Source organism: Amblyomma maculatum, chromosome 10 (genome assembly GCF_055883805.1).
Source record: "Amblyomma maculatum isolate TAMU_Amacu chromosome 10, ASM5588380v1, whole genome shotgun sequence".
Lineage (NCBI taxonomy): Eukaryota > Metazoa > Arthropoda > Arachnida > Ixodida > Ixodidae > Amblyomma > Amblyomma maculatum.
Window position 1 is genome coordinate 25,292,829 of NC_139353.1, and position 21,594 is coordinate 25,314,422.

Consider the following 21,594-nt stretch of genomic DNA (forward strand, 5'->3'; position numbering starts at 1 on the left):
CTGCAATATTAAAGAATCACACTTCTATTCTCTTTTTTATTCTAATGAAATCCAACCCCTCATGTAATACCCACAGCTGGGGTTTTTAAAGAAATAAAACTGAATTGAATTGAATTATATAACTGCGATCTGCTTGAGAAAATGGTTGGCGAAAGTGAGATCCATATTTAATGTTTTGGCCTTTATTAATTGTGGAAAGCTCAATTTTCTTTGAAAGCAGCCTCTTCGCAACAACAACACAATAATCAGCCAATATTGGCCAACTTCAATCAGACCCTGCTGTCCTTTTGATGCCCCTGAAGAAATAGCTCTGCTTCCAGATTGCTGTGCTTCTGTTCTAAAAGCACCGATGACACCAAGGACTCTAGTTGTTTACAGCACATTCCGTTTATTACGTAGATGAAACATCTTGCAAAAACATACTACAGTGGCAGTGCAGGAATGAAATACTACAGACACAAACACAAATTACAGCTTTTATGTATCCGAGGCTAGTTGCCGCTACCTCTTCTTATACGCTACAGCAACTACTTCCAACCATCACACTTGTGACAAAAATGGTCAATATGAATACAAGAGTACGGTAAACGCACCCACCACTATGATATCACTGGCGCTATGACTAGGAATAAGGTGAGCTGCACATGACAGCAGTCCGCACATTCCTTAGAGTGGGCGCACTGGCGCACTCAGTCCTCCAAGCTGAAAGGAGACAGATGTGTGCTGGCTAGTAAACCTCTCGCTTTTTTCGTCTTACTGCCTCACCAAGATGCAACTGGCTGCTAGTAAGCATGGACCACGAAGCAGAAGTGAGGCGACGATGCATGGAGTCGGCCATCGCTGCCAGGGGCGGTCCCAGTCGAGGACCAAGGCTACAGCACCCAACCAGGCACCCAACAGTGCACCACGACTTCCCCACCGCTGAATCCAGTCTAGTGGCAGCTCGCAGAACCTGCAGAGATGTTTGCGATGTAGGCTTTATTATAATAAAATAGCATTCCAAGCAAAAATTAATTTGTCAGCTGCAATATCTATTACAAGATTAGTAAGCACATAGATAGGCATAAACAAAAACCTGCATTCAAGCCCTCGAAAAGGATGGTCAAATGAGGGCGATGCAAACGGCCCTAGAAATCAATGATGCAAAATGCCTACCCTTTGTGCAACTCAATAAAAAAGCAAGCCATTCCTACACTGGCAACACAGGACGCTGCATCAACGTTCGACTACGTGAACATGCAAAAGATATAGAAAACAAGTCACCCAGAAACCACCTTGCAATGCATTGTGCAGGGTGTAAAGACAGCGAAGCGCATCTCAATGATACCATTATCATCGCCCGATAAAAAGATGAAACCCCGAGGCACATTTCTGAGGCTTCCAATATAGAAAGGATAGGAGCCACCTGCACAAGCAGCCTGTCGATAACTTTATTCCTTAAAGGAACACGAGTATCTAAATTAGTGACGTTGCACCATTTCAAGTTGTAATGTGGTTGTGCAGTTTCCTTTTCGTGTTTTGTTGTGTTGCTTCCTTTATATGCTGCCTCAGGCGCAGCAATAAACCGTTTGGTTGAAAGTCAGCACATGTGTCGGTTCTTGACGTGCTCTGTCTTGCCTCCACGCTGTTTTATTCCCTTCTTCAACATGTACCGACCAGCTCATATTCGCCCCTCTTCAGGGCAGTAAAAAGTAGTTTCCTTTACAGAATAAAAACGAGGGGGTGAAAAGATGCAGCCGGAGCCAAAAAATACCCTTACTTATGAAGTAGAAGAGAACATGAGCCTTAATGATCTTTTTTTCTTTCTTTATTACCTTTTATTTGGCTTTCTCTAATCTCTGACGACTCAATAAACTTCCCTCTCTGCCGTTATTCCCCCCAATGTAAATTGAATCAATTAAAAAAACCACAGCTGCTAGGTTCAGTAGAAAAATTTGTATTGGCCAAAACTGGCCTAGAGGGGCCATAAAACAACTAAGTGAGGCACCCCAGTACACTGAGTGCGCTGAAACTGCTGACAAAAGAATCATGAGTGGAGCTAACGTTAAAGCAAAGTAAGTCCCTCACAAAGCCAAAAAGCTCTTTGAATTTCAGAAGCACAGAAAGGTGCTGCTTGTTTTAGCCCAAATCTCGTGGACTATTATAATTGCAAATTTTTGTTACTACACTTGCTGGACTAAATTTGTTGCCAGGCAGAACAGCCGTAATCAACCACCTTGGATTTTCTTACCTGTTCATGGTCTGTTTTACTGCAACGACATGCGAGCCTGCAAGCTTTGCTAGTGACACCAGTGGATTTTAATACATGTGTCATACGCGGGGAAACAAATGCTGCACATGTCATTTATTCGTTTATTATTACCCTCAGGGCCGTACAGGTATTTCAGAGGGGAGTCGCCAAAAAGAAATACAGAGGAAACAATGCAAAAAGCGGGTGCAAATAATATATCCTATATGTATATACAACCTTAACTATGAAATCAGCAAAAACTTTATTAGTAAATACAAAACTGGTAGTGCTTATACAGTCATACTATGTCAAAATTCCAAGGAGAATGAAAATATGAAACGAAAACACAAAATTGTGCACATTAGTGATTTAGTGCTCAGCTCCCATCTTAAGGAGCCATGAAGACAAAAAGCACAGAATGCAGGATGAATTACCTGATAAGAAATGCAAGGTTTTTTAATTAGCGCCCCGCCATGGTAGCTCAGTGGTTACGTTTCTCGACTGAACCTATAAATGGGGGATCGAACCCCTGCTTTTCGGTCGAGACGGAAAGCAAAGCGCCCGTATAACTAATGTTAATGTACATGAAAAAAACCTCAGGTGGGTGAAACTCCTATAGCCCTCAACTATGACGTCCCTCACAGCCTGAGTTGCTTTGGGACGTTAAACCTAAGAAACCAAACCATTTTTTTAATTAGCTATAATCAGGTGAATGCAAAAACTAAATTTCTCTTGAAAGCAAGAAAAAAAGAGTCCCCTGTTGCCCCAAATTCAAAAGTCTGGCATTCAACAGGAAAAGTCTCTTTATACTAAGTCAAGCACAATTCAGCAAAGAAAAACCTGTTAAGTGCATTTTGAAGTACAAAACTTGGGTTTGCTGAGTGAGGCCCCTTGTATGGAGTTCCAAAGGTTAGAGGCCGCTGCATCCACATGGTTCCTCAGACTTTGTTCCTGGTTCCTCATGGTTCCTCCACATGGTTCCTCAGACTGCCCATTCCTCCCAAAGGGCTGGGTTAGCATTTGGTACTGCATATATTTTCATATGCCTTCTCCCACATCGTCGCCCATCATATCCTCTTTCTTCTCTCCTTCCCCAGTGCAGAGTAGCAAGCCAGATTTTAATCATTCCAGCAAACTTTCTGCCTTTCCTTTCAATAAACCCATCTATCTATCTATCTCGCACGGGCGAATAGTATGTACAGAAGGTGCAGGCTTGCTCGGGGTGAAAGAGTGTCGGGAAGTTTCCAAAATGCAGTACAAAGACATGAGAGAGGAAGTTATTTAATGACAGGAAGCACTAAGACATAATTGTAGTTGAAGTTAAGGGTCCAGTGGTAACAAAAGCCACGATGCACGAAACACAAGGTGCTGAAATTATGGTAAATGTATGGTGAGGTCTGAAAACTATCAATGACATCGCCTAAAAAAAAAATAAAGTTTGTACAATTTGAGTACCTCACCCTTGAGTAAAAATTTATGCTTCACGCTGCACAAAAGAGGACTGGTTTCAGGTAAACTATGACAGAATATTAATAGCAGAGGTTTTTGGGGTGCATGAGAAACCTTAGAAATAGTGAAGAAGGAACAGGCCAGTGAGTAAAGAGCTAGGTGGATGTTGGCGATGTACACACCGGTGGCCAGTCAGAAGTGAGAGGAGGCAAAATTTGTATGTGCCAGAAAAGAGTACCTGAGAAAGCTGGGTAGAAGAAGACAAAGGAATGGAATAAGACTGGTTGGATGAGGTGCAGAGGACAATTAGGCCTCTAAGTCATGTGTACCGATCAGCTGACAACCATCGCCACAAGATGTTAGTGATAATGTGTCTTACTTTTGGTCTACAATGGTCCTCTGGAGGGTGCCTAGGCTGGTGTGGCCTCCCGTGAGTATCAATGGTAGAACGGTCACCACAGTCATGTGCACGCCAAACCAAAGCGTCTGGTGACTGTCCCTAGGAAACAGGAAAAAGAAAAGGAGGAATTGACAGTGAAGATAACAAAATACTAAACCTGAAATGAAATAAGTGCTTGAATTCTTGTCATGCGCGTGGTATTTTTCTAATACCTTGTACAGACTGACTAACCCATTCCAAAACAGTTGTAACTCCAACATCGACAGCTCAAGCGAGTGAATGCACATGCGCTAATGTAACTGCAATTTACAGAGGTAGACCGAAATAAACTAAACACGCTCCGACATTTCGAGCCCATTTACACTTTGCGGTATAAAAATTGGGAGCCGTGGCATCTACAGAGGTAGAAGCAGGCTCGAGCATTTTGAAGCAGCTCAGGGAGCAGTAATAATGCCATTTTGGAGCAGCTTTGGAGTGATAAAATGAGTTTTGGATCATTCTACCTATACTTCAGAGCATGTTTCTAAGGTCAAATGCTCTTGATAATTGGAATCTTGCATTCCTGACATACAGAATTCCCAATTTGATTCCTTTTTATGCAATGGTCAATGCTTTTCAGATTATGCATGCATTTCTGACAAGAGAGGATAAATGGGCAAAACATGCAAAGTTGTTTGAAAAAACATAGACTGACCTAAGCAACAATCTGTGGCACAGACTAGCAGCAAATGGAACGCTTACTTATGTGCTTCATAACTGAACACTAGTTTAACTTACAGCTTTTTTTTTTTTTTTTTTTGCATTTTTTAACTTCATAGATTCAAACACAGAGTATACCACTTTGATGCACATAAGCAGTGCCCCAAAGTTTGGAGTTCACATCAATGCCCAAGAGGACAGATGGCACTGAAGGGTAGCCACTTCCTCCTTCAGGTTCTGTACTACGCTGCCTTCTGCCGGTAGCTCATGTTTTTGATTGGGTTTGAGGATTCAGTTTTAAAACAGGCCCTGTATGGCTTTCCAAAACCCCTGTGAACGTTTCTAGTGAATGGAACCTTCGGCACACCATCCCATAATGCTTCACGCAAGCTTTTGTCTGATGCAGGCCTGACACGCCTATCATTGATAAAGAGGCTTGGTGGTGAAGTACCTGCTTGTTTTCCCAGTAAGAACAATTTGTGTAGTTTTTGCACTCAGGAATGTTTCTCAAGGGCTCCCAGTGGTGTGCACTATCTTCTTCTTTTGGCGCTCTCACTTCTCTCTCCGCCGCTGATTCAAAATGCTGGGAAGAGGAGCTATGGGACGAGGTGCTATGTCACATGCACAGTACATTTTTTCGCACATAGTAAAATTGCAAACAACAAATATTTATTATGTTCCATGCTTCCCTAGCTTTCTAAAATATTATTTGTATTAAGCCCAGTGAAAGAGGCACTATACCTCTCCCACCGGTACGTTGGCGTCATTCCCATGTTCAACTAATTTCGAGTGCAAAACACCGCCGCAGCTCATTCGGAGCAGTTTTGAGGAAATACTGTCTTTTGAAGCAATATGGTGAATAGAATGCAGTTTGGAGCAGAATGGAGCAAATGGAGCAGCTTTTCCACCCCTGGTAAAGGATGGTAGCGATGGTTGGTGCAGTTCCCAATGAACAAGCCATGAGTTTTGCAGAGATGATGCGCAGAGATGACTGCATTTAATTAGTACAAGAGTGCATGCTTAATTTACTGCCAGCCCCTCAACACATTAAGTTGGTGCGGGTACAACGCTATGACATCATACTCTGAACACACATCAGTATTCTATGCACATATTCAAATTAGTACAAGAGTGCATGCTTAATTTACTGCCAGCCCCTCAACACATTAAGTTGGTGCGGGTACAACGCTATGACATCATATTCTGAACACACATCAGTATTCTATGCACATATTCAAGCTTTACATAGCCTAACTGAAAGTCCTTTCTGAATAGAAAGTTGTGCTGCTGACTACCACGCGCATGCCAAACGCTTGTTACCACACAGCTACAGCTACACAGCAGTGAATATTACGGCTCACCGGACTGTGTTTTACCATCATAACGCAGACTAAAACTGTGAATGACTAATTTGCGTACGTACCCTGAAGCGCGCTCGCACGCGAACGCACTTCAGTAATCAGCGCCACTTACTCGAACAATGGAGCGCCGAAAAGCACGGCCAAAATGTGGAAGACGACGATGCTGAGCACGACGCTGGTTAGGCTCGCTGCTAAGGATCCACTGAGCCTTCCCCGGTGGCCGTAGTTTTGCGATGTGCTCCCAAGGAGACGAAGCCACGCGCAACCCACTAGCTCCAGCGCCAGGGCGAGAGCTACGAGCATAGGCACGGACTTCTCTCCGGTGTACCTGACCGAAGATTGCAGGAAGCCCAAGCCGAGGGTCGTTCCTAACGTCACCCACACGCCGTAGCATATGCCCTCGCGTGCCTGTTTTCGAAGCAAGTCGCGACGAACCGCCATGATTGGCACAGTTTTCACACGTCTTGCCTGCTAGCAAACTACACCATGCGTGCTGATGGGTGGCTTTCGTTGGTTTGATAGATGTCTGGTTGAGTAATGAATCGCTGTACGTCGGAAGATCTGCTAGCTGCAGCAAGTAAAATGGACACTTCAAGGACCTGTCCACAACTTTAGCTTATTGCGAATGCATATTAAACCGGCAACAATTATCGTAACAACGTTTTGTTTCGATCACTGCGAACCGCTGCGAAACACGAGTGAAATAAACCGCTACAGAAAAGAAAAAAAAAAAATGTTTTTGCGCCCTCAAGCGAGTGGATCTGAATTTCGAATCACAACATGCTAGCAATGTAAACTATAAGGCATTTAAAAAAAAATTTGTGAAGCATTTTGTAACGAAAAACAATACTGTATCGCGTTTTGTTTACGTTACAACCATGGCAGAAAAAGTTACAACATCAAGCTAAAGCTCACTTTAATCAAGCTAAAAGCCACGTCTAGACAGACGAACTTGCTGACCTCAACATGGCCGTTGTGACAAATAGTTTTGCGTGCGTCGCAAATAAACTATGGCTTACCAAACAGGCTACGCATTCTCAGAAACGATTCTTCTGGCAGTGGTTGAACGCCGTATTTAACAGGTAAGCACGTACTTATGTTCAGAAGAATATTCGTAACCACGCAGGATGTACTGGCGTCCCGTCGCTTCTCCAACGTTGCTGCAGAGATTTATTTAGCATGCTCTGTTAGCGTCTGATGGCTGGCTTTTAGAGCAACGTTACAGTAGCTATCAGTAGCAGTCAACAGCGTAAGCATCGCTATTGAGCGCTATGCTAAAGCTCTTGATTCGTCTATTCTCAGGTACGACCGAGATCGTGTCAAGGACATCGGTCCGGACAGGGCGGCTGCAGAATGGCTCATACGATGCGGAGCCGCTGTGAGGTGGAGCGGGGCAGTCAAGTTCCACTCAGACTACAACACGCTACCTGCTACCAGTTCGGGCGCTTACAAAATCGAGGAAATTGACGCAACAGACTCCTCGATTATGGAAGTGGGCTTTCCTTACCTGAGTTGAGTACAATGTTCTACGAATTTATGCTAAGGAGTTGGCAACTTTCACCGAGCTCAGCTGCCAGCCGAATACGCACATGCTTCGGGAACCCGATTAGCTTCTGGTTCTCACTGCCATCGTTGGTATATCTTCTTTTTATGCTTATATGAGAAATTTTGCGCGCCGCAGAAGCGTATTGCTATAGTTTTCTTGTACGATGGACATTCCGAAAGCAAGCTTCGTTATTTATTTTCACACAGAACCTTTACTGCCCCAGAAAATACACCATGGCATCACGAAATGTATACATTGCACTATTTTTCGACGTAGTCGCTACAGTCATTAAGACATTTTTCATAGCGTGCAATGAGCTTGAAGAACTCACTCTGGTAAAAGTTGGTAGCACTGCTTTGGAAGTGACGTCCAGAGAGTACGCAGCACGACCTCCTCTATAAACTTAATAAATGAGGTCGTGGTACGCAGGATGTAGGCTTGGCCGGGTAATAGTCTCTCCCATCCGAAGCGACGAATCTGATCTTGTGTGAACCTTGCTGTGGGTGGCTTTGGTGTATCATCGCAGGGCATCCACTTTTACCAGAGTGGGTTCTTCAAACTCATTGCACGCTATGACAAATGCCTAAATGACAGTGGCGAGGAGGTATTCACGTGACGTCATCCGCTAGGGGCGCTAGCGGCCAGCGCAGAATTCGCCATACGCGTGGTCGTGCATGGGTCGTGTGTGTGGGCGCCACACCCAGCCGCAGTATTCAACTCTTTCTGATCCGTGGGGTAAGCCTTTCGAGCCTTTACAGAATTTCTGCGTGCGCCAGCGAAAACCATGCGAGCGAGTGGATACACCCGTGGACTTCGTGTAACAAGAAAAACGACTGTCTGGACAAAATGTTTGACTTTGTGAAAACACCGGCTCGTACGACCGCGGTAACTTCGTCGAGGTGTGTCGTGTACTACAAGACCACTGATTCGCGTTGAAATCCCTAACATCGGTGCCTGCCACGTGAAGTGCGGTTTGAAGTTTTGCGACAGCTGGCGAAGAAATTAAAACGTACTAAGCCACGAATGTGTTTTAATTTTTGGCAAGAAAGCGAGGCCAAGGGCCACACGTGTGTGAGGGTGTCGATGACCGGCGTGTCGTTTTTAGAGGTGAGCACATTACGACGTGTCTGTTCGCTCAGCTAACGCTGTCACCTCCTCCGACTTGCAAGTAACAAGTTACAACTTTATCAAGCGTTATCGCTGTACATTGCGTTGTTGCGAACCTAGGTTCCATGGGTTATGTGCATTTCGAGCAGAGCTACGTAGCCGATACTAAATTTGTAAAACATGCTCTCTGGGTGGGCCGTTTATCCTGCGAGGACATGACAGCACTTTTTTTTCTCGACCTTCTCGAAGTCGTGAGGAGTCGGGAGGAGTCGGGAGGAGTCGTGAGGCGGGTGTTGTGCGGACCACGTGCAGACTTCTGGGGACTCCGAGGGAATTTGCCAGCGACGTCGTCCGAAGCTAAGTGCGCTTTTATATTTATTGTTTAGCTTTGAAAGCGCATTCTCCTGCATGCGTTAAAGCACTAATTTCAATCATAGGACCAGGGAAAGCGGAGGTAACCGTTTTTCCCTAGGTAGGTGGGCGGGCTGCCTATGGGTCGTAAAGTTAAGGAAGACATCGGGGGCGAGGAGCTGGTGCAATGTGACGAGTTCAGGCGCTGGTGCTACATGGATGAAACTGGTTTTGAAAGCTTAGATGACGCGGGGGAGACTAGTTTCTCGTGCAAGTTGTGCGTTAGGTTTAAGGAGACCATTCTGAGGCTGGAGGGTGAATGGGCCGTAAAGATTCAGGAGCTCGGGAGGGACCTGAAGGTTGAGAGGGAGAAAAGGATGGCGCTGGAGGCACAGGCAGTAGAGCTGGTTAGGATGGAAGGGGCAAAGACCGATCAGCTAGAGGAGATAGGGTCTCAGCTCAGGGAAGAACAACAAAAGCGAGCCGAGCTGGAAGGTCAGGTGAAGGCGCTTATGGCGGGGACAGCGAAAGACCCCGGGTCGGAGCAAAGTCAGGGGGTGGATGAGACCAGCGTTAAGACCCCTCATGATGACGGAGATGGAAAGGAGGCGGGCAGAGAAGATCACCCGGTGGTGGTGGAGTCGCAAGAGGCGGCTACACGATGCTACAGCGAAGTAGCAAAACAGTTCGCGGGAGGGCTAGCGACAAGCCCGGAATCGCGCGAGAAAGGTGAAACGCCGCTACGACAGGAGAACCAACGAGAGCGAACCGGGCGGCAGTTAGCGCAAGCTGGAGATGAAAGGCTGGATCGTAGGAGAGTTCTGGTGGTAGGGGACTCAAATGTAGCAAGGTTTGAGGAAGCTGTCCTGGCAACAGTGAAGGGTGACAGGCGTTTGAAGGTGGAGGCCCAATCGGGGAAAGGTATGGTTGAAGCGATGACCAAAGCCCAGGAGGTGGTAGGGAACAACAGGGATGTAGAAACCCTGGCCATCATCCATGCTGGACTCAATGATGTCTTGAAGGGGACGAGCCGGAATCTCGGGAGGCAGTTAGAAGTAGGTATAAATAACATAAAGGAGGCCTCTGAGAAAGTACACGTGACTGTATGCACAATCCCGGAAGTAGAAGGGCAGTCCAGCAGAACAGAGGGGAGAGTAGTCGAAGCCAACCGGGTCATTAGGAGCCTAAGCCGACGACATGGGTACACCACAATGGAGGTTAACAGGGATGTGTACGAGGCCGGCCTCCACCCGTTTGCACGAGAAGGCATCCACTACAGCCGGGCCACCGGTAGGAGGGTAGGAGGCAGGATAGGCCGCCAGGCAACAGCTTTTTTAGGAGGGCCCAGGGCCCTGAAGCCACCAGTTTAAACAAAGGCGACCAAGAGGACGAACATAGACTAGGGAAACATAGAAGCCATAGGAGAAGCAACAGGCCTAAGCGCAAGAGCCAAATTAATTCAGACATAGGGTCTATTAACATGCAAGGAGGCAGGAATAGGCTAAAATGGGAGGAAATAGACGAGCAGCTTAGGCAGGAGAAGTTAATGGTTTATGGATTTGTGGAGACGCATCTTCGGGACATGGAGCAACCACCCTGTAACCCTGATTATGCATGGGAATACTGCAACAGAACAGAGGGCAGCAGAAAGGGAGGGGGAATTGGGGCATTCATCCATAAAAGTACAAATTGGCAAAGAGTCAAACAGGAATGTAAGGAACATTTATGGCTAAAAGGAAAAGTGGCAGGGGAGCAAACACTCCTGGGCTTTGTATACCTGTGGACAGGAGCAACTGCCAAAGAGGAAAACAAAAAAATGGTAGAATGTATAGCAGGTGACATTAATGAGCTAGGAAAAGGATGCGAAATAATTATAGTAGGGGACATGAATGCTCATATAGAAGATATAGATGGATACACAGACTCGACAGGTACCATGCTGCTGGATATGTGTGAAAGACACGACTTAGTTGTCTGTAACAGTACTGATAAGTGTGACGGGGTCATAACGTGGGAGGTAGGGAGTCTGCATTCGACAATAGATTATGCGATAATGTCACACAGGATGTACGATAGGCTAAGGGTCATGAACATAGATGAACATGGTGCCAGGAGTCTAGGCGGTGATCATAAACGTATCAAGATGAGTTTTGGAATAAAAACTAATTCAGGAATGAAACATGATGACCAGCCAGATGGGATCTTTTACTCGGAGCAGCAAATAGAAACAGCAAGCACCCAAATTGAAGCAGTAATCTCTAAGGATAAGAAAGCAGAGTGGACATACACAAAGTTAATGGGACTGTTTGGGCTAGAGTTGGCTAAGGTGCGAGTCAGGAAAAAAAGGACAAGACGAAAACCAAAGAGCTGGTGGGATGGGGAGGTGAAGAAGGCCATAGAGAAACGCCAGGAAGCCTCCAGGGAACACAGATATTCTAAGCATAGGGGAGACTCAGAAGCAGACGTTGAGAGAAAATGGGATAAATACATAAAATGTAGAAGGGAGGCATCCTACTTAATCAATGAGAAAATTAGAAGACAAGGTTCCCAGTGGCTGTCAGAAGTAAACAAAAGGGATAAAAATGCAGCTAAGAAATTCTGGCAACACTTGAATTCCCTGAGTAATAAGACTAGCCTAGAGCAGAGGTCTATTGTTACAGATCAAGGTATTCGGCTAGAAGGGGAAAAGGCAATAGAACATATACGACTAACGATGTCAGAAAAGTTTAAAGAACAAAGAAATGTAGTAGGTGCCTTAGTAGAGGACGATAGACCGGTTAGTGCAATTGTTCCAATTGGACAAAGAGAGTGGGAAAGGGCTGAGAAGAGAGTACCAAGTAGCACATCAGCAGGCCCAGATGGTATTCCTGTTAGGTTATTAAAGATGTTGGGCCCAAAGTCTAAGGAAACGTTAAGAGAGGTGGTGAGCAAAATGTTAATGGATGGCTAAGTTCCTGATGAATGGAGACTAAGTAGAATGAGCATGATATATAAGGGAAAGGGGGACAAAGCTGACATAGGCAACTACCGTCCCATAACAGTAACATCAGTGGTCTACAGGGTGGTGATGCAGATTATAAAGGACAGACTGCAGGCATGGGTAGAGAGCAAGGGGGTGCTGGGAGAGCTGCAGAATGGCTTCCGGAAACAAAGGAGGTTAGAGGACAATCTGTTCTCATTGACACAGTGTATCGAGGTAGCAGAAAAGGAACACAGACCCCTATGGCTAGCTTTTCTAGATATCAAAGGAGCCTATGACAGTGTACTTCAAGAAGCCTTATGGAGTATTCTGGATGTGTTAGGTGTGGAAAGCGGAGTAACTAATCTTTTAAAAGATATTTATAAGGATAACCAAGTGCTAATAAAATGGGAAAAAAAGGTGTCGAAGCCTGTAGAGGTAAAGAAGGGGCTTAGACAAGGATGTCCCCTGTCACCTTTGTTGTTCATGCTGTACATGCAAGGATTAGAGGCTAAACTAGAGGGGAGTGGACTCGGCTTCAACCTTTCTTTATTCAAGCAAGGAGAATTTATCCCACAGTCATTACCAGGACTAATGTATGCAGATGATATAGTACTGATGGCTGACAACAGGGTAGATTTGCAGGAGTTGATGGATATCTGCGGTACAGAGGGAGATAAGTTAGGTCTGCAGTTTAGCAAGGAAAAATCGGCAGTCATGATTTTTAATGATAATGAGGCCGGCGAACATAGGATACAGGAGGACATGCTGGAAGTAGTGGATAAGTACAAGTATCTTGGGGTGTGGATGAATACTGGAGCTGAATACCTAACGGAGCATGAAAAATATGTGGCAGCTAAGGGAAGTAGAAACGCAGCCGTCATGAAAAACAGGGCGCTTTGGAATTACAATAGGTATGAAGTGGTGCGAGGGATTTGGAAAGGGGTGATGGTTCCTAGTCTGACTTTTGCCAACGCAGTCCTGTGTATGAGATCAGAGGTCCGAGCACGGTTGGAAATTAAACAGCGCGGGGTGGGTAGGCTTGCTTTGGGAGCTCATGGGAATACGCCAAACCAAGGTGTGCAGGGTGACCTGGGATGGTCTTCTTTTGAGAGCAGGGAAGCTGGCAGCAAGATAGCGTTTGAGCAACGATTGAGAAAAATGGGAGAAAAGCGGTGGGCTAGGAAAGTCTTCAGCTACCTCTACATGAGGAATGTTGACACAAGATGGAGAAGGCGGACAAGAAAATTGGCAAGCAAATATTTGGACAGCAGTAGGGGGACCAGCCAGGAATCATCAATTAAGAAAAAGGTTAAGGAAACAGAGAGGGGTCTGTGGAAAACAGAGATGGAGACTAAATCAGCATTAGAAATGTACCGAACGTTCAAGCAGGAAATAGCCAAAGAAAACATTTACGATAATTCTAGGGGCAGCCCATTGTTGTTCGAGGCTAGGACAGGAGTATTGCGGACTAAGACGTACCGAGTCAAGTACCAAGAGATAGACACGTTGTGCAGGGTGTGTGGGGAGGATGAGGAAACGCCTGAACACTTAATAATTTCCTGTAAAGGGCTCCGCCCTATAGTTCAAGGCAATGGGCCAGATTTAGCCAAAGCATTGGGGTTTAAGGATAATGAAGGGAAAATAGACTTTAAAAGGGTAGAAATAACCAAACGAAGGTTAGCTGATTGGTGGCTGAAAGGAAGGCAAGAATAGGTCCACACTATATATTACTATTCACGGCTAGGCGGCCTGTGGCGCCGCCGCCCGATTCAAAGGGTTCAGCCTTATCCATCCATCCATTCATCCACCCTTCTGTCACCCAAATTAAGCAACTGCATTGATTCGCTTTACTGCTGGAACAGCGCCTGTGGAAGCTTCGGCAGTTTGCCGACTACCGCCACTAAAAGTGTATGTTTCGCTGCCATGCCAGCTTTGGAATTGGAGAATTTAATGCGCTCGCTGTCTTTTCACGATGTGTTCTGCCTCAGTGGCAGCCAACAACGGGTTTAACGAGCTGCAAGTCGTTTTTCGCTAAATGGGTAACCGGCCACTTTTGCTGTCGAGCTGTTGCATGGGTGATGCCTGGTGCAACACTGAACAGCGTGTTATGTCCCGGAGCATCAAAATATCGCTGCAAACTCCGTGCCCATAAAGGGCTCAACAAAAAAAAGTGTATGTGGACGTATTTACCAGCTTGATAAAACTTTGCGGATCACTTCCAATATACGGCGGGCACCTGACAGCGAACCTGAAACAGCGCGAGCCGACGCGCGCCGATGCCACCGGCGACCTCCGACATGGCGGACGAGGCGGGACGATGCTCGCGCCATCTGGTAGTACGACCTCAGTGAATACTTCCTATAGTGCAAGGTATGCAGTTCATGATGCCATGCTGTATTTTGGGGGACAATAAAGTTTCAGTGTAAAAATAATTACTAGACTGACCTTCGGAACATTCGTCATACAACTAAAGAACAAAGTTGAAAATTACCCTCAAAGCAGGCGCTCCAGCCGATGCACTCTACCGTTTCTCATGACGTCGCGAGGTTAATCCCCTTATTCCCAGCCATCATTCCGCTGCTATCGGGCTCGAGGACGTCGTGAGAACCGGTCATCTCACTACGAATATCCTGCAGGCACTCATTCGCTGTGAGCGATTGTTTCGCATCACTTTGCAGAGGACCTGGCCCACCTTAAAGCGATCAACTTAACCCGGTGCCACTACATCGGGGACAAAGCACTGGGCATGTTGCAGCTTCGTAAAGACAGCTTGGAAAAAGTACAAGTCATCAGCTGTGGAAACGTTACCGACGTTGGAGTGAAGTCACTCGCAGAACTCTCGTAAGTCCCGCGAGTCTGGTTTCCTTTCACAACACCCATGAACTGAATTAGTTGTTTCTTCTTTTAGGAAGCTGCATTATTTGAAGCTGTTCGATTTGCCAGAAATTAGTGACCGTGAAGCGATTCTCAAGCACTTCAGGGACCTGCTTCCAACTTGCAGTGTTGAATTCCCCGAGGGAAACGCAACTGCCACACCAGATAAAAAGTGAATACTATATATACACTGTAGTAGTGTGTGCCAACTAATCCAAATAAAAACGGTTATTGCACAAAGGCTCTCCGATGTCTTTTTATTTACATACATCCTCATTTGGCATAATAAATAACTGCTTAAAGTACTGCAAAATTGCAAGCTTTGTGCTGGAATTACTGATATGTAAGCTTCCCGAAGTTGACGTCGGCATCCATGAGAACGTCGTTGAAGTCGACTGAGTCGGTAGGCATAGCGTCGTAGTCCATGTCAGGGGTGTCGGTAGACCCGGGCTGTCCTGTGGTGTTCTTGCTGTCACGAGCAACGGTGGTGGCGGGACGACCACTGTCTTCAGGAACCGTGTTTGCTCGCCTGTCCTCGGGCTCTGTTGAGAGCTCTTCCGTCTCATTGGCGTCATCATCCGATGCCGTTGGAACAGTGCCTGTCTCTCCCTGCTCCTTAGTAGTGATGTCGCCCTCTGGTACGGTCGTTGCTTCCGTTACGTCTGACTCTTCCTGTTCGTTGGTCGTGATGTCGCCCTCTGGTACGGATGTTGCTTCCGTTACGTCAGCAGCACGCGTGCTTGGAATGAAGGTAACGCCGCCTGTCACGACTTCATCTGGAAACTTGCTCGGCGTGGACGTCGTCATCTGTCCATTCACAATGAAATCGGTGGGTGGGTTGGTCACCTCAGTCGAATTGTGCGCCGCGCTTTCAGTGACGTCATAATTGGGAAGCGCGGTGGTGTTTTGCCACCGTGGGAAGAGCTCGTTTGTGGTGACGTTGTTAGACTGCGGAGCTACTCCCAGGCCTGTTCCAGCGGGCTCCTGGACGTTTCCGATGATCCTGACGCAAGGCAGGACAATGTGGGTGATATGTGGCCTTGGATTGCGGCAGGGCACCAGAACGACGTGGGGACTTGGCCGCGGGAATAAAGGCAGCAATGGAAGGCTACCGGAGGCGCTCGCTTGATAGTTGAATGAACTGTGGAACGAAGGGTGGCTCCACTGTACCGGCGGTTTCCAGGGGAACAACTTGAACACGTGTATCTGGTGGTCGTGAAGCCAAGGCTGTCGCTGTAACAGATGGCGCTCGATATCTGCGCGCAGCCGGTCCTTCACTTCGGCCACGTGACGCAGCAGGAGGGATCCCAGCGAGAGGCCCGCGCGAACGGTGGGAAGGAGCTTGGAACTGGCGTCGGCGGCAATGAAGGCCGCGGCCAGCGTGGCTAACAGCACGGCAGTCCTCATGGTGGCAGCTGCAGAAAACGAAAGCAAAATAAGGTGTAAGCGGAGTGGGCCAGTATAGCGAAATATCTAAGAGGAAACGGCGCTGTTCATGTTACGAGGTCACGGTTGAGAAGTCGAGAAGTGTTCAGTTGGTATCTGCTGTACTGTTGGATAAGCATATTATGGTTAGCACTTGTCGCAAAAATGGAAAGGGACGTTCGGATGGAGCTTTTTCAAGTAACGCTACAGCGCATGTGCGAAGCCTCCTTGGCCGCCATTTTTTCCGGGATGCCAGACAAAAAAAAAAAAGGGGGGGGGGGGGGGGGGGGGGTAGAGGGGCCGTTCTCTGCACATGATTTTCCTTGAAACGAACAGCTGTACAGTAATTTAATAGTTGCACGCAGTGCTAGTATCTTCTAGGCCCGCGGAATACAGGCATTGTATTGTCCTCGCCTCAGGCAAGAAGACAGGGCCAGATTTGGCAGCGTCCTGTTGTAATGCATTAACACTGAGAGGGGGGGGGGGGGGGATGTCACTGTGGGTCCAGAGCTGATTTTCACCCCACTGCACAGGCTTGGCGAGACCAGCCCTGCACTCAACTAATACTTGAGAAATAAGCCCTTCCCGCTATTGTTAGCGAATTTCTGCAGAATGTATGCCAGGGAGCCGTGGCAACTGGTCCTGTCGAATGTGCTTCGAATGGCGGCAGCAAAAGGGCTGCTCCACTGGAAAAAGGTTCATTTCATACAGGGGCAAAATAATTTTAATGAACCGAGTAAGACCGTGAGCCAAAACCGAGTGGTATGAAGTTTACGGGATCAGCAAATCCAGCGTACTTTCCAGCGCACTATACTTTTTTTCGGACTCGGGCAGTTCTAAACGACCAGTTGAGAGTACTGCGAGACATCGTGGAACATGTACCAGTGTCTTTATCCTTACGGAGAAATTTCGGTTGCAAAAGTGTTGCACGAACGATTGCACATAAAACAAATTTAACAATGGGAGTCTTGACAGCCGGCCAAAAGCGCAAAGAAATACAGTTGCGTGCAGTGCGGCGATGACTGATAACGTCATGTGGTCAAAGGCCGTCGGGCTCAACTTTAGTTTAATTTAGCATTGAAAAGTCACGCGGGTCCTCCAATGCGACGTAGATCAAGAAGGACCTACTGCTCGCATTCGAAGTGTTGTTCGTCCTCTCCAAAAGTTCGTAATGTGCCCTTCGCGATGCCTACATTTTTATTTTTTTTTTTTTGCTTTGAAGAGTCATAGTAAACGGCATACTCCCTCCCGCATTTCATTAGCGTCATCAGATTTTGCCACCGGATGTCCAGCTGCTGGCAAACTTGAAGATCTGGCTCTGCCGGAACAAATACCCGTGCATTCTGAAGACGCGCACTATGTACTTTGGAAGGGAATTCTCATTTGAAATACATTCACGTTCTGAAAAAGAAAGGGGCGAGTGGGTAATCATCCCTGCACACGTCGGCCACGTGGGGCCTTGCCAGCATCTCGTGCAAGCTCCATTGCAAGGGCGCCAAAGAAATGTCCCGCTTTCCCGCACTGAGCACGTGCGATATGGGACCACGTGCGCGCGTCAGGTTCACTTGTGTTGAACCGAAAAGAACGGGCCTTGCCACTGAGCTGACGTGAAAGGCACTGCATAGTGCGCCGTCTAATCCGAATTTTCAATTTTCCATAGTGCAAAAATACATTTCACTCTTGTGCAATTCTCGCAATATTTCAAATATCGCCAACGGCGTGGTTCGTCTGTGATCATGCAGCAATCATGCAGCATGGTGACCTATCTCTTGCAATCAGGAAGATTTCGGCAATGTTCAAGTGGTACTCACGTTTTCAAACATGCGGATTCTTGTGCGATGATAAATAAGTCGTAATCGGAACATGCTTCAAATCTCTTCGACGACACAGTTTCTATATTTTACATGTTGTTTTGCAGGCCTAACACGCTGCAGCGAAGACATAACGTATCTAGTGTTGAAGTTGTCCTCTCGACAAATTATGAACAAATGTTGAGTTTACTTAGTGCCAGTGAAACGTAGCTGGTTATGCGTAGCGTTTCCTCTACTCCATATGGCACACCAAGTACACAAAAAGAAAAGTTCGTTGAGAAATATGACCTTACCAGCTAGAATCCGGACCTTGTCCACGAAGTGTGTCCGCACCGGCGGGTCAACCAGATCTGAAATCTTGGCGCTGTTGGTGCGTTTTGTGGCTGCGTTTTGTGGCATGTATCCACGTACCACGTGGTACCCACGACATTCCTTCTCTTTGGGGCGGGGATGGTGAAAGGAGGATCCCTTTGTAATGTGTCGCACCAACACCGTCGCGCACACTCCTTCTCTCCACGTCAGCGAACAAGAATCGTGGTGGGGCCTAAGGCCACTCAAAAGGAGGCAGCGAATGGCTTTCTGCACTTTCACTGCCATGTCACTGCAAAGGGGGGAAGCGTTTTGCCTCTTTAGCTTGACAAAAAGACACTCCCTCCCCCCCTCCCCCCACTTCCACCTTCTCGTTTCCTGGCTTCCCTTATCGACAAACGGCAACATTTCTTTCTTTTTCTCTCCTCTTCAGCCGGCCACTTTTCGACTGCCGCGCGTCACCTAAAATGAAATACAAAAAAGAGGAGCTAAGGTGCGTTTTTCTTTTTCAATCCTGGACCAAATAAATACATACAAGAAAACTGGAGCCCCGTGCACGCTTTTTACGGTCACTGCTCGTAGATTGCTGGCGAGACCGATATGCAAGGAACATTCCATTTCCGATACACGACAGAAATGGTTCTCAGAAATCACCCCGACAGAATCAGGGCAGAGAGGACTGCCACGCAGCTGGTCTTTATGAAGCAAAAAAGATAATGAACAGGAAATGAGGGGGAGCGTGTCAGGATAACAGATACAACCCTCCACTCAAGGCTTTTTCTCCTGCGACCTCCCGTTCCCCACTTGATTTCAAGGCAGCGTGACGCATCAAGAAAACGATCTTCATTTGACCGAGAAAGTGTCTCAGTGGTGCGGAAATGAGATCTAAAGTAATTAGGAAAAGTAGAAAGGTAGGCTTGAAAATCAATATGCAGAAGGACTAAGGTAATGTTCAACACCCTCGGGAAGCAATAGCAGTTTACATTAGGTAGCGAAGTACTGGAAGTAGTAGGCGATTATGTCTACTTAGGACAGGTAGTAACCGCAGATCCGGACCATGAAAAGGAAATAAAAAGAATAAGATTGGGATGGAGCGCTTTTGGCAAGCACTCGCAGATTAGGACTAGCAGCTTACCGGTATCGCTCAAGAGGAAAATATACAACAGTTGCATCTTACCTGTGCTTACCCATGGGGCTGAAACGTGGAGGCTAACCAAGAGGGTTCTACTTAAGTTGAGGGCAACCCAGAGGGCATTGGAACGAAACATGGTAGGGGTAACATTAAGAGATAGGAAGCGTGCAGAGTGGGTCAGAGAAATAACTCAAGTTACCGACATTCTAGTGGAAATTAAGAAGAAGAAATGAACATGGGCAGGACATGTAGTGTGAAGAGAGGATAACCGATGGTCGTTTAAAGTAACAAACTGGATTCCAAGGGAAGGAAAGCGTAGCAGGGGGCGGCAGAAAGTTAGGTGGATGCAGCTAGCACAGAACCGGGTTAATTGGAGAAATATGGGAGAGGCCTTCGCCCTGCAGTGGGTATAGTCAGGCTGATGATGATGATGAATTAGGCGAATGGCGAAGTATATGCAGTATGCTTGAAAGCATACCGCGTCTTGCTTTTTCGGTGTTTTTATTTCGAGCTCATATCGGAATTCAGAGCAGTGGACGTATCTTCATTAACATCCTGCACTTGCGTCAGTGCTTCTGAGCCGCCATTTTTTGCGACCATGAAAAGGGAAAACGGAGGAGAGATTCCCTGCCCGTTTTCTTCCCCGAGCGACGTTTTTTTCGATCGGCGACGCGGTAAACTGCTCTAGCACCGCTAGCATCTTCCAGGCTCTCGCAAATGCACATGTGCTCCTCTCTGTACCGGCCTCAAGGGAGAAGACGCGGTAGACTCGCCAGCATAATTTCGTCACGGAATGTTTTTTTTTTTTAAATAAATGAAATATTTAAACAGACATGCAGGAAAAAATGTTGTTTGAATGCTTATTTATGTACATAAATAGTATCATAACTTGACAAATAATATGAAAAAAAAAAAATCTTCTTTCAGTGCGACTGCTGGGGGAAAATAAAGCGTGCATATAAAATAAGAAACCGTACAAGTTTGCATACTACACAAAATATTGCGCAATGCCTCTTTTTCTCTACTTCGGCAAATATAGACCTCATAATTACAATTTAGCTTTTTTGTTTTTGTGGTGCCATCTCTTTTGGGACCGTGGAAAAGACACGTGACTCTGATGAGCCTTTTAAAGAAAGGCTTCTATGATCGTGCCATGACATTTACGATTGTAGCTGTTTAATTGGTCTTCGAACCACATGAATAGTGTGAAGAAAATGTCTCTCTTTCTGCGAACTTCCTGAAAAGAAATACGCAAAAAGCCGGAAAAGGCATAAATATCACATTAAGACTACTCAATAAGAATTATTAAGTATATATAAAATATACTACTTTGGCCAGTTGGGGGGGGGGGGGGCGGAGAGGGGGTGTTTGTCACCAGTGGTCTCTAGGCTGTTCCTACAACGTACTGCGACTCGGATGCACTCATTCTAACAACAGCAATGCATAGCAGTGAAGCTGGAGAAGGTGTGCCACTCTCTTGGCATCATTGCTAAATTGCTACATATGTTTATTTTCAGTTTAGCTTTGCAGCACTGCTTATTTATTGTGTTTTCGATCGTTTTGTAATTTACTGTTTTCGTGCTGCCTATTTCTTTCTTTCTTTAAACCCCATTTTCTCTATTTTGTAAGTTGTTGTTTGTGCCTATGGTGTTTCCTCATCCGCTTTGATTACTGATGGTACTATTACTACTACCCGCATTTAAGCGAAAGAAGCCAATCCCCACTCCAAATCAAGAAGAAAACGTGAACTTTGCGTCGCGGTCTTTTTTTTTTTCTTTTTTCTACTTTCATCCCTTACCGTCTTGACCGCATGGAGTGAGGCATCAATCCAATAGTCTGCACAGTGGATGATCCATCAGCCCACACAAAGGACCTCCTAATGACAATTCTAATGATCGGAATAAAGGCTAAAAAAAAAAAAAAAAAGGTTAACAACAA

The 21,594-nt window shown here is 46.3% G+C and overlaps 4 protein-coding genes across 4 annotated transcripts; 2 read left to right on the forward strand and 2 right to left on the reverse strand.

Moving 5' to 3' along the window:
- Positions 1–368: 368 nt before the first annotated feature.
- PIG-F (phosphatidylinositol glycan anchor biosynthesis class F) lies at positions 369–6,865 on the reverse strand. The gene is made up of 3 exons (XM_084582297.1): positions 6,252–6,865; positions 4,059–4,178; positions 369–952 (listed from the first exon to the last, which is right to left on the reverse strand). The coding sequence occupies exons 1-3, from the start codon at positions 6,578–6,580 to the stop codon at positions 754–756; spliced, it is 648 nt and encodes a 215-aa protein (XP_084438423.1). The 5' UTR covers positions 6,581–6,865; the 3' UTR covers positions 369–753.
- A 193-nt stretch (positions 6,866–7,058) lies between these two features.
- LOC146175923 (ATP synthase subunit s, mitochondrial) lies at positions 7,059–15,222 on the forward strand. The gene is made up of 4 exons (XM_084582298.1): positions 7,059–7,221; positions 7,442–7,650; positions 14,784–14,946; positions 15,014–15,222. The coding sequence occupies exons 1-4, from the start codon at positions 7,106–7,108 to the stop codon at positions 15,153–15,155; spliced, it is 630 nt and encodes a 209-aa protein (XP_084438424.1). The 5' UTR covers positions 7,059–7,105; the 3' UTR covers positions 15,156–15,222.
- LOC146175924 (uncharacterized) lies at positions 7,657–14,777 on the forward strand. Its single transcript, XM_084582294.1, has one exon. It carries the CDS (start codon positions 9,284–9,286, stop codon positions 10,511–10,513), a length of 1,230 nt encoding a protein of 409 aa, XP_084438420.1. The 5' UTR covers positions 7,657–9,283; the 3' UTR covers positions 10,514–14,777.
- Positions 15,223–15,229: 7 nt separating the features above from the next.
- On the reverse strand, positions 15,230–18,753 carry LOC146175925 (uncharacterized). The gene is made up of 2 exons (XM_084582295.1): positions 18,509–18,753; positions 15,230–16,394 (listed from the first exon to the last, which is right to left on the reverse strand). The coding sequence occupies exons 1-2, from the start codon at positions 18,612–18,614 to the stop codon at positions 15,313–15,315; spliced, it is 1,188 nt and encodes a 395-aa protein (XP_084438421.1). The 5' UTR covers positions 18,615–18,753; the 3' UTR covers positions 15,230–15,312.
- Positions 18,754–21,594: the final 2,841 nt, after the last annotated feature.